The sequence below is a fragment of the Callorhinus ursinus genome, unplaced genomic scaffold (assembly GCF_003265705.2).
Source record: "Callorhinus ursinus isolate GAN/ISIS: 27379988/994484 unplaced genomic scaffold, GSC_fseal_2.0 scaffold19, whole genome shotgun sequence".
In the NCBI taxonomy this organism is placed as follows: Eukaryota; Metazoa; Chordata; class Mammalia; order Carnivora; family Otariidae; genus Callorhinus; species Callorhinus ursinus.
In genome coordinates this window covers 19,809,372-19,821,522 of record NW_027397081.1, presented here as the reverse complement: position 1 = coordinate 19,821,522, position 12,151 = coordinate 19,809,372, and the positions used below count along the sequence as shown (strand labels likewise).

At 41.0% G+C, this 12,151-nt stretch overlaps 1 protein-coding gene across 1 annotated transcript; it reads left to right on the top strand.

Annotated features, from left to right (window-relative positions):
* The first annotated feature begins 1,876 nt into the window (after positions 1 to 1,876).
* On the top strand, positions 1,877 to 2,860 carry OR10G6 (olfactory receptor family 10 subfamily G member 6). The gene has a single exon (XM_025893983.2). It carries the CDS (start codon positions 1,925 to 1,927, stop codon positions 2,858 to 2,860), a length of 936 nt encoding a protein of 311 aa, XP_025749768.2. The 5' UTR covers positions 1,877 to 1,924.
* Positions 2,861 to 12,151: the final 9,291 nt, after the last annotated feature.

Below are 12,151 nucleotides of genomic sequence, written 5' to 3'. Positions count from 1 at the left end.
CCTGGGTGGCACAGTCATTTAACATCCAACTCTTGGTTTCGGCTCAGGTCGTGATCTCAGGGTCATGGGATCAAGCCCGGTGTGGGACTCTGCACTCAGCGTGGTGTCGGCTTGGGTCTCTCTCTCCCTCTGCTCCCTCCCTTCCACTCTCTCTCTTTCTCTTTCTAAAATAAATAAATATACCTTAAAAAAAAAAGAATCTTCCAGTGCAAGATATGCCACAAATACAGGATGAAAAGAAAATGAGACAAAGTCCCTTTGGAGCTCACAGTCTAATGGGGGAAATCAGACACTCAGAAGGGTGAATTGCAGCATGCTTCGGGAGCCCAGGGAAACATGAAGGACTGTGGAGGCTACACAGACCAAGTGACCATTTGGGGGAAAGGGAGAAAAGGCTTTCCTTAGTAGATCACACATGAATGAGATCTTGAAAGATGAGTAGAAAATTTTCAGGCATTAGCAGAATAAGTCCCTTCTAATTAAAGGGACTGATGTCAAAGGAAACAGGAAAGAATGTTTGGCCATAGCACAAATTTGTGGGATGGAGCACAGAGAGGGGAGGCTGGGGAAATAAGTCCACACCATATTACAAAGCTCCTTGTTCTCTAGGCCATGCCAGTAATTTTGCACCTTGCCCTTGGGTGCTGTGGTGCCAATAACATTGGTAAGCTAGGAAGAGTCTAGGAAATCTCTAAGAATTTTCCCTGAAATTCTTTCAGAATAGATTCTATAGCTCTATGGTGAGAGATTATTTAGTTTCTATGTGGTTTAGACCCTTCCCGAGGGTGACCACCTGTCTCAGTTTGCCCCGGACGCTCCTAGGTTTAACAAGGGAAGTCTCGTGACCAGGAAATTGCTCAATCCCCAGAAACCTGGCACAAGGGCGATGACTGAATTTGCCTAATAATGAGGACCACACCACATAGTTGGTGGGAAATAATAGCTGATGTTGACTGCGTGCTGCTATGGACCAGGTGATTTTATTTAATCCTTACAACAATCCCATGAAATGGGCACAATGATTGTCCCCACTTACAGAATTAAGCAAGGAAAGGGGAAATGGATTTTCCAAGTTTACCAACAAGTATAAGTGGAAAAGCTGGGATTATTAATTCTGGTCTGACCTCTGAGGCCATGCTCTTAAGATACAATACATGTTTCCTTAGTGAATGGACAAATGGATGGATGGATGGATGGATGGATTGACAGATAGACTGCACTTATCCAAAAGCAGAGAGAAAAGATGACAACAGGTGCCTTGTGGATGAGATTTTGTATTGCTTCATTATCTTGAAAAATTTAAAATGGCATGTGTATTTTTGAGATGCAGTTGATGAAGATGGTTATTCCTACCTACAACTTCATTCAGTGTGTGGCCCAAGTAATGCATGCTTAAAAATCTATGCTGATTTTTATTGGGCACATCTACATTAGGAAATATAATTCCAACTCTCATGTTGTTAAATAAATAAGCTGTTACTTATCTCTCTGATATTATGCCATAGATCAGAGATCGAAGTGAAGGAAAACAGTGGGATAGCCATTTCTTCATGGATTGATTTAGGCTTTATATGATTGTACTTCTTCCTGACCTGAAGAGCTCTATGTATGGTCTTTCCTTCAGTCTCCTGAATTACATTCACATAATCTGTCACAGAACCTTGGACAAAAGAGTCACTCCCTGGAACCAAGCAGAACTCCAAAAATCAAGGGTTGGGCTGGTGGGTGGGGGTGAGGGGTGGTTGGGTGTGGGGATCACAGAATGATTAAGAACAAGAGCTGGAGCACGATCTCTCTCTTTCTGAGACCCTTTTGTGTCCATGCTTGGGAATGACACAGAATATGTGTTCCATGCCTCTAGAATTTAATGGGCCTTGAGCTTTCCCTTCTGCTACTTCTCCTGGCAGATGTGAACAGCAAGGAAATGCACAGTGGAAACCACACTGCTTTGTCTCACTTCGTTTTGGTGGGCCTGCACCACCCACCACAGCTGGGGGTGCCACTCTTCCTGGCTTTCCTAGTCATCTATGCCCTCACCGTCTCTGGCAATGGGCTCATCATCCTCACCATCTTGGTGGACACCCAGCTCCACCGCCCCATGTACTGGTTCCTGTGTCACCTCTCCTTCTTGGACATGACCATCTCCTCTGTCATTGTCCCCAAGATGCTGGCTGGCTTTCTCTTGGATAGCAGGGTTATCTCCTTTGGAGGCTGTGTAATCCAACTTTTTTCTTTCCATTTCCTGGGCTGTACTGAATGCTTCCTTTACACGCTCATGGCTTATGATCGTTTCCTGGCCATTTGTAAGCCTTTACATTATGCCACCATTATGACGCACAATGTCTGTAACTTCCTGGCTTTTGGCACCTGGCTGGGAGGCACTGTCCACTCACTCTTCCAAACAAGCTTCATATTCCGGCTGCCTTTCTGTGGTCCAAACCGGGTAGACTACTTCTTCTGTGACATTCCTGCTATGCTGCGTCTAGCCTGTGCTGACACCACCATCAATGAACTGATCACTTTTGTGGACATTGGGTTCCTGGCCCTCACCTGCTTTATGCTTATCCTTACTTCCTATGGGTATATAGTGGCCGCCATCCTGCGAATCCAGTCCATCAGTGGGCGTCGCAATGCCTTCTCCACCTGTGCTGCCCACCTGACCGTTGTCATTGTTTACTATGTGCCCTGCACCTTCATTTACCTTCATTCTGGTTCTCAGGAACCCCTGGATGGAGTGGTTGCTGTCTTCTACACAGTCATCACTCCCTTGCTCAACCCCATCATCTATACACTCCGTAACAAAGAGATGAAGGCATCATTGTGGAGGCTGGGAGGTCGCAGAGATGTGCAGCCTCACTGACTCATGCAGCGCAGACATGCTGAAGACACTAAGACTTAGGACACTGGATGGGACACCGATAACTGGGGAGATTTAAGGCAGAAAGGAAAGAAGGATCCATGCAGAGAGTAGAAGACTCCTAGGTGCAGAGATGGAAACTCTGGAATTCTTCCTGCTTTCAAACAGGATTTTTTCATATTTCTTCCTTCAAATCCAGTGGGAATCAGGCAAAGCAACTCAGCAAGGATGGAAGCTTGCAGAAAAGATCCAAGATAAGTAAAACTCCACATGAAAAGTCTGATCCTCTATGGGCATCAATCTACATGTTTCATGTTGCTTCTAATCCTTGAGCTGATTCCCATATTGCTTTTTCCATGTTACAAATAACCTTCGTGCAAAACATGAGGTTTGACCTTGACATCAATTATGTGAGGCAGGTTTTATTACTCCCATGTAGCTGTGGGAAACTGAAGTCAAGGGAGAGCATGGCCCTTCCATACTTCCTGCTCTCAGCCTTTTACTTTGACAAAATTGGTTGATGGACTTGAACTTGAGGAGGCAATTCCCCCACACTGTGAGGGAGCTGTTCATGTGCACTGCATCACTACCTCACTAGTTCTAGCCTTCTCAGGTTGCACAGGGCTCCGCTTTGGTAAAACTAAGGGAAGTATGTCAAGGATAAGCTTTCTTGCTCCACAGACATAGACTAGATCCCCTGGTGTTTCCATGGAGATCAGCAAAACAGATCATATGAGGTGGTGGGAGAATGTATGTGCTACCACATTCTGGCATTTTCCCACAACTGTTGAGTATGAATGAGGAGCAGGTTGGGTTGGGGCATAGACCTGGTGGCAAGATGATGACCCAAAGCCTGTCCTGTTGGTTTTCCTTGTGAGAATGTGGCCAGTAGCTCTTGGAGGCCCTTCACTCCTAGGTTTTGGGATACGAGGTGCTAGAGATGCTTTTGTTGTTTCAAATGTACATGGGTAAGGACAACCTAAGAAGGTTCACTATATTCTCCAAGATCAATTCCATTTGTTAAATAAAATGATGATAATGAATAAGAACTACTTTCGAACTAATTTCTCTGGACCAAACTTACAAAGATGAAATGTGTATGATCAAGGCTTTTCTTGTTGTCTGTTATAACAGCAGAGATGCAGCCTTACTCATCTAAATATGCACGAAGAGGCAAGCCAAGCCAACTCAACAGAAATGTATGCGGTATAACTCCAAAACTATGATATTGTTGTCTGTTCTAAGTGAGCCTATGGTCTTATGAGAAGCAAGTTCATTTGTATCTGAGCATAGAGATAAAAATATCTGACTAGAAACGAATAAGAAACAATTGGTACAATTCAGTGTCCAATAAGTACTGTAGTAGTTCAGGAAAAGGAGACCGAGAAAAAGCGTTAGGTCTAGGGTTTGTAAAGCCGGCATCATGGGAGGTACAGGATCACAGATGAGTTGAAGGTCTTGTAAAATCTAGTCAGTCAGAGGAATTGAGTAGAGAGAAGTTTTTGTGTGAGGGGAAAAACAAAAATCCCTTAAGGATGTTCCTAGGAGAATGCTCTAGAAAAGTCTAATTAACCGCTTTAGGAGGAGTAGCCCTGGGGCTAGCAAAAGGCAGTTTACAAACTCTATTTGGCACATACATGAAGTAGAGTGTCACGGGCACTTCAACATCCCACAGGCCAGGAGGAAGCAGAACTCTTGTCAGTAAGCCTCCTGGGCAGAAGAGACCGCTGGGAAGTCAGAGGAACGCAAACATAAGCACCTCCTTTCCCACTGAGGCCAATGACACATCATGCACCAAAATGAAGGCTCACATCAAAAACTTAATATGTTGTTTAACTTTTAATAGAGAACTATAAAATACATTTTATCAATTTTTTAATAAGACCCCAAAAAACATAACACAACAAGGAACAAATTTTACTTATCCTCCAACCACAGTTAAAACAGCAGCTGAGCTGAGGGGTGAACCTAAGTCTGAGTCTAGAGTTTGAACTCTCCACTAGAAGGAACTACAGGGGGGCACCTGGGTGGCTCAGATGATTAAGCGTCTGCCTTCGGCTCAGGTCATGATCCCAGTGTCCTGGGATGGAGCCCCACGTCGGGCTCCCTGCTCAGCGGGGAGTCTGCTTCTCCCCCTGCTCATGCTCTCTCTCTCTCTCTCTCTCTGTATCTCTGTGTCTCAAATGAATAAATAAAAAAAAAAAAAAAGGAACTACAGGGAGTCCTGTTTTCTACATAACTTTACCTCTAGGGAGGGTGTTTTGTTTTCAAGTTTGTTTTGAGGTTTTGTAGCCCTGAGAGTGAGAAAAATAAAGCAGAGAGGAAAAGCACTAGGCTGAATGTTTCTCCAGTGTTAAAAATAGTAACTAAGAACATACTACTGTTTAGAGTTTGAATTTTCAGTGTACTTTGGCTTCCTTCTAAATTTGGCTTCTTGTTTTAAAATTCAAATAACTCTCTGGCTTCGTATTTTAAAACTTAAGTAATTGATTCAAGTAGGATTTTATATTAGAGAAAGAAGCAAATTGGAAAATTGTGTTAGCTTTCATTTCCCAAATGACTGGCTAATTGTCACACTACCCTTATTAAATACTTGTCACACACACAGGCTTAATATGCTACCCTCTAAATATACTAAATTCTTACATGTACTTCATCTTATTTCACAATATCCTTTATACATATATATATACTATATGTATGCATATGTTTTATATATATGTGTATATATAACACACACAGACAAAATACAAATTCCATTAATATGTCTGTTAGCACAAACTTTTTAAATAGCTGCATTTTAAAGATACATTTAAATACCTAGCAGGAGTACTTTCCCATATTTTCTACTCATGTTTAGATTATTTCCAGCTATTTTCTTATAGTTATTTAGGTGGATTTATAAAAATTTTGTATGTTATATATATTTTGTGTATTTTAGTGTATTTTATATTATTTAAAAATATTTTGATTTCTATGTTTTGCTGTCGTGATCTGATAGTCATTCCATCTGAGTTACATTTGTATATATCTGTTCAGATCACTTAGGTACTAACTTTTTAATTTTAATATTCAGCAAGAAATCTGATTATGCTTATTTCTAAATTCCTGAAGAACATTTCAGTTTACCCCTCTTTTACTTAATCTCTCTAGGACTCATTTTCTTCATCTGTAAAATAAAGTTAAGCAACATAATCTCTAAGCTACCTTCTATTTTGATATTCAAAAGCTCTATAATTGTTCTATTCCCAGCGTTTCCATGAAATGTTCTTACAAATTGGTGTATACAGGAAATGTGTTTAACAGAGAGAAAAGAAAAGAGGAATCACAGAAAAATAGCAACACTGGCAGCCACTAGCCAGATTTTTTCATATGCCAGAAGTGATAGAATATAATTGAACAATTTTATCAAAAATTTGCTTCTGTTTGCATTTATTGCATAGTTTGACTATTTCATTGCTTTCAAAGGGCAAAGATAGAACTCACTGAAGGAAGTCAGGTATCTTGATTTGAACAGCATGTAAAGAGTATTCTAACGTATCTGAACTGTGCAATAGTGGAATAGGCTTTTCTGTGAAGTAGTAATGGTCTCATACTGAAAGGGTCATGGAGAAATCGGTGGGTTGATAACCGGTTCAGAAAAAGTGAGGATGTTGTGCTATGTCACATGTCCCAGGGTTGATGCCTACTGTTAACAGAACACTTTTAAAGATGTGGAGTTGACATACTGACCGTGAGATGAGAAACTGAGCCATCTTGCTAATAAGTGGTGATGATGGGATGTAAGCCCAAGTCCATCTGACTCCAAAGTTCATGCTCTTTCTACTGTGCTCTTTCAAAGATGCTCATGGAAAGCACAAAACCCCATAGCACAGGCCTTCTGCCTGGGGGCTCACAGAAGAGGGAAGTGGTACACTAGGCCAGTTTGGGAACAGGATCCCTACCACAATACACTGTCAAGGCCATGGAGTTCACAGAGAAGCCAGGACACTCTTAGACAGAACAAGAAAACTTCCTGGAGGAGAAAGGCTCGATCTAATCTCAAATAGTGGTTTAGATTCTTGCTTCTCAAAGTGCAACCCATGGAATAGCAGCATGGGCATCAGGGGGGAGGAGTCAGAACGGCAGAATCCCGGGCCCTACTCCACACCTGGGCGATTAGAATCTGTATCTGAAGATTCTCAGGGGATTCAGATGCACACTAAGCTGTAAGAAGCTTTGGAGATATTATCAGGTAAAAATGAAGGTTGATTTCTTCAAGGTGGACTAGAGCAGAGTGAGAACAGGAGGAAATTGTGATAAATTTAGAAGAGAATGAAGAAATCTACTTGAATAGAGCAGCGTACTGAGTAGAGGAGGGGTGGAGGAAAGAAGAATAAATAAACAACAATCTGTCAGATTTTAGATAGTCTTGAATTGTGAAGTGAAACTGTTATGGAGCACAGGGAGGAAGTATGCGAGGGGGGGATGGCTCACATTGCCAGGGGGAGCAGTGAGACACACGTGGCTGGGATTTGATCAGGCAGCGATGGGCAGGAAATTGTCTCATTCAAGGAGACAGGAGACAATTGAGGAAACCTTGTGGGAGACCATTTTTCTAATCATCCAGCTGGGATGAAATAAGCAAATAATGGTAAATATTGTCAAAGTTAAGATGCAGATACAGATGGAAACACATTTCAGAACTGAAGGCTGCTTACACTGGGATCTTTCCCTTGCTCTCAATAAAAGCATTGCAAAAAAAAAAAAGATTGAAACAAAAAAGATAGAAAAATCCAAACAGAACTTTGATACTGAGCTTGACCCACTGAAGGGACCAGAAAAAGTGCGTGCAGAAAGACAATTCCTTATAATTTAAAGAGACAAAATCCTTAAACCATACCAAAGAGCATACCATAAACCCCAGGAATTGCCATTCTGATTATTCAGTGAACACACAATCCCAAGCTTTGGGAGAATGTGTAGAGCTCAGACTACAAAATCTCACTCTGGATGTGTAAAGCTTGGGACTATTAGGTTCCTGCCAATGAAATAAAATGCAGACTCCAGGCAATAATTTATCCGAGTTTGATAAACTTTTCCATGCCTCCTAGAAAAAAGGCCTTGATAGCAACCTCTTCGACCTCAGCCACAGCAACTTCTTCCTAGAAACATCACCAAAGGCAAGGGAAGCAAGGGCAAAAATAAACTATTGGGATTTCATCAAGATAAAAAGCTTTTGCACAGCAAAAGAAACAGTCCACAAAACCAAAAGACAACCGACAGAATGGGAGAAAATATTTGCAAATAACATATCAGATAAAGGGCTAGTATCCAAAATCTATAAAGAACTTATCAAACTCAACACCCAAAGAACAAATAATCCAATCAAGAAATGGGCAGAAGACATGAACAGACATTTTTCCAAAGAAGACATCCAAATGGCCAAAAGACACATGAAAAAGTGCTCAACATTGCTCGGCATCAGGGAAATCCAAATCAAAACCTCAATGAGATACCACCTCACACCCGTCAGAATGGCTAAAATTAACAAGTCAGGAAACGACAGATGTTGGCGGGGATGCGGAGAAAGGGGAACCCTCCTACACTGTTGGTGGGAATGCAAGCTGGTGCAACCACTCTGGAAAACAGTATGGAGGTTCCTCAAAAAGTTGAAAATAGAATTACCATCCGATCCAGCAATTGCACTCCTGGGTATTTACCCCAAAGATACAAATGTAGGGATCCAAAGGGGTACGTGCACCCCGATGTTTATAGCAGCAGTGTCCACAATAGCCAAACTGTGGAAAGAGCCTAGATGTCCATCGACAGATGAATGGATAACAAAGATGTGGTATATATGTATATACAATGGAATATTATGCAGCCATCAAAAGGAACAACATCTTGCCATTTGCAACGACATGGATGGAACTGGAGGGTATTATGCTGAGTGAAATAAGTCAATCAGAGAAAGACATGTATCATATGACCTCACTGATGTGAGGAATTCTTAATCTCAGGAAAAAAACTGGGGGTTGCTGGAGTGGGGTTGGGGTGGGAGGGATGGGGTGGCTGGGTGATAGACATTGGGGAGGGTATGTGCTATGGTGAGTGCTGTGAATTGTGCAAGACTGTTGAATCACAGATCGGTACCTCTGAAACAAATAATACAATATATGTTAAGAAACAAAAAGAAGATAGCAGGAGGGGAAGAATGAAGGTGGGGAAATCGGAGGGGGAGACGAACCATGAAAGACGATGGACTCTGAAAAACAAACTGAGGGTTTTAGAGGGGAGGGGCGTGGGGGGATGGGTTAGCCTGGTGATGGGTATTAAAGAGAGCATGTTCTGTGTGGAGCACTGGGTGTTATGCACAAACAATGAATCATGGAACACTACATCACAAACTAATGATGTAATGTATGGTGATTAACATAACAATAAAAAATTTAAAGAAAAGAAAAAACAGAAAAAGAAAAAAGGCTTTGCCCATCACCATCTGAAGCTCTAAAATCTTTTTAAAAAGCAGGATAGTAAAAGTCTGGAAGAAATCAAGTTTTTCAAGTTCTTCAGTAAGAGTTGGATTTTCCAGGCTCTCTTGGAGATAATGTATTTACTCGGATAGAACATGAGTGCTTTCACCCCCTGGCTCTACCTTATGTGCCAAATGCAATGAGTAATTTCTCTACTGAGGAATTCATACAGAAAGGAAGCAGGCAAGAGTAAAATTCTGTGACTTTTAAAGATCTGCATGGTAATCTTATAAGACTTTATATGTTCCATGAGGCAAACTGCACTTGGAGGTGACCTCTTAAAAAAAGGAAATGTTAAAATACAAAAATTAGTCTCAGATAAGTAAAAAGAGGAGGAATTAACCAACTACTCTAAGTAAAAAGGTGGTCATGGGGACAACTGGTCCAACTGTAAGCAGGTGAGTCACTTCCTCCTGAACAGCACGCCCTGTATCACTGTGACTGAGAATCTCTCATCCTCATGACTGTGGGCTCTAAAGATCACCTTTCCCCCTGAATCTCTTCTTGTACCACTGCTGTAAGGAGAGCATCTGGTAGCCTTTGCTCAACTATTTTGATCGAGTATCTGAAATATAAAAGACATGTGTTTCTAGGTCCTCAGGAGATACACATACAGCCCAATGCAGCATAAAGCACTACTACGAGGAATTGGCTATTTACAAGGATGGAAAATGTTATGTTCAGATATCAGAGCAGAACCTAAGTTGCCTTGAAAAGTTTTGATTGGACTTCAGATGGTGGAATATCCATTTTTTTTAAGATTTTATGTATTTATTTGAGAGAGAGAGAATGAGAGAGACAGAGAGCACATGAGGGGGGGAGGGTCAGAGGGAGAAGCAGACTCCCCGCTGAGCAGGGAGCCCAATGCGGGACTCCATCCAGGACTCTAGGATCATGACCTGAGCTGAAGGCAGTCGCTTAACCAACTGAGCTACCCAGGTGCCCCAGAATCTCCATTTTCTTAAGTGGAGAATGAAGAAAGCATCATATGGAAAAACTGAGAGAAGCATGACATATATTCGTGTGACCAATTAATAGAAATGAAAATATATCAGGTGTGAGTGTTTAAGTTATTAACTATAGTGGTTGTAGAGAAAGTAGAAGGGTGCATGGTAGAGCTATTTCAAAGATGGGCATGAAGTCATAGAATATTGGATGTAGAATTATAATAGTGGTCATTCAGCAAGTAAATTATTTTGCAGTTACTCTAGCACACCTAGAATCCCTGTAAAACTTTACAGCTTAAGTATTTTTTAACCCATTTACATATGAGGAAACTAAGTCTCAGAAACTTCAAGGGACTTCATAACAAGCTACTCCTCTTGCATGGAAACTGGATTTGAACACAAGTCTACCTCTTTCCAGAACACCTACATGAGTTCTTGTATCCTAGTGCCTTGGAGATCGTCAGCCGCAATCCCTTCGTTACACGGGATATCACCTCATTCAGATTTCAAGTTGTGCTCTGCTTTTTTTTTTTTTAAGATTTTATTTATTTGTCAGAGAGAGAGAGAGAGAGAGAGAGAGAGTGTGTGCACAAGCAGGGGGAGCGGCAGGCAGGGAGAGAAGCAGAAATAGTTTGGAGCAGGAAGAACCCTGGAATCATGACCTGAGCCAAAGACAGACGCTTAACCGACTTAACCACTCAGGCGTCCCGTGTTCTGTTTTTTTTATATTCCCTATGCTGTGCCTTTTATTCCCATTTCTTATTCATTTTTTTAACTTTTCTATAAATTGAACATTTCAAAATAAGCAGTTTTAAAAATTAGAAGAAATGTAAATTTTTTATTATACTCATCCTTGAGCAAATAATATCTTCCCATTTATTTAAATCATGTTTTGTGTCACTCAGTAGACTTTCCTTCTTAAGATTTCTTTCTTTAACAGTTTATTAAAGTATACATCGCCACCATTAAATTAGCCTATTTCAGTATACAATTCAATGATGCTTGGTAAATTTACAAAGTTGCACAACTATTACCACAATCCAATTTTCTAATATTCCCATCACTTTAGAAAGATCTGTCTGACCATTTGTGCTCATTCCCTATCTCAGTCCAGCCCCAGGCATCCACTAATCTACATGCTCTCTTTAAAGACTTGTCTTTACAGGATGTGTTATCAAAATGAAAGCATACAATATGTGACCTTTTGTGTCTGACTTCTCTCTTAGCACACTGTTTTTTGTTTGTTTTCCTTGGTTTGGCTTGGTTTTTTAGAGAGGGGTGGGGGAAGGGAGCAGAGGGAGAGGAAGAATCTTAAACAGGCTCCATGCCCATTGCGAAGCCTGACGCGGGGCTCGATCTCAAGACCCTGAGATCATGACCTGAGTCAGTCATCAAGAGTCAGACGCTTAACTAACTGAGCCACCCGGGTGCCCCTAGCACACTATTTTTGAGTTCTATCCATTTCATGAACTGCATTAGTATTTTGTTCCTTTTAATTGCTGAGTGATATTTCATTGTGTAAATATACCCTTTTTTTCCAATCCATTCACCAGTCCATGAACAACAAACATGATTGTTTCCAAGGCTTTGGCTATTATGAATAATTCTGCTATAAACAATCACATTTATATGGACATACGTTTTCATTTCTCTTGTGTAGCTTCCTAAAAGTGGAAATGCCAAATCATTAGGTAATTTTATGTTTAACTTTTTAAGTAACTGCCAAACTGTTTCCCAAAGTGGGTATACCATTTTGCATTTTCTCTAGCAATGTATATAGGTTTCAGTTTCTCTACATCCAGTAACACTTCTTACCATTTGTTATATATATA

What these genes read in the sequence shown, in the direction of transcription:
- OR10G6 (XM_025893983.2), top strand. Translation starts at nt 1,925, where the DNA reads ATGCACAGTGGAAACCACACTGCTTTGTCTCACTTCGTTTTGGTGGGC.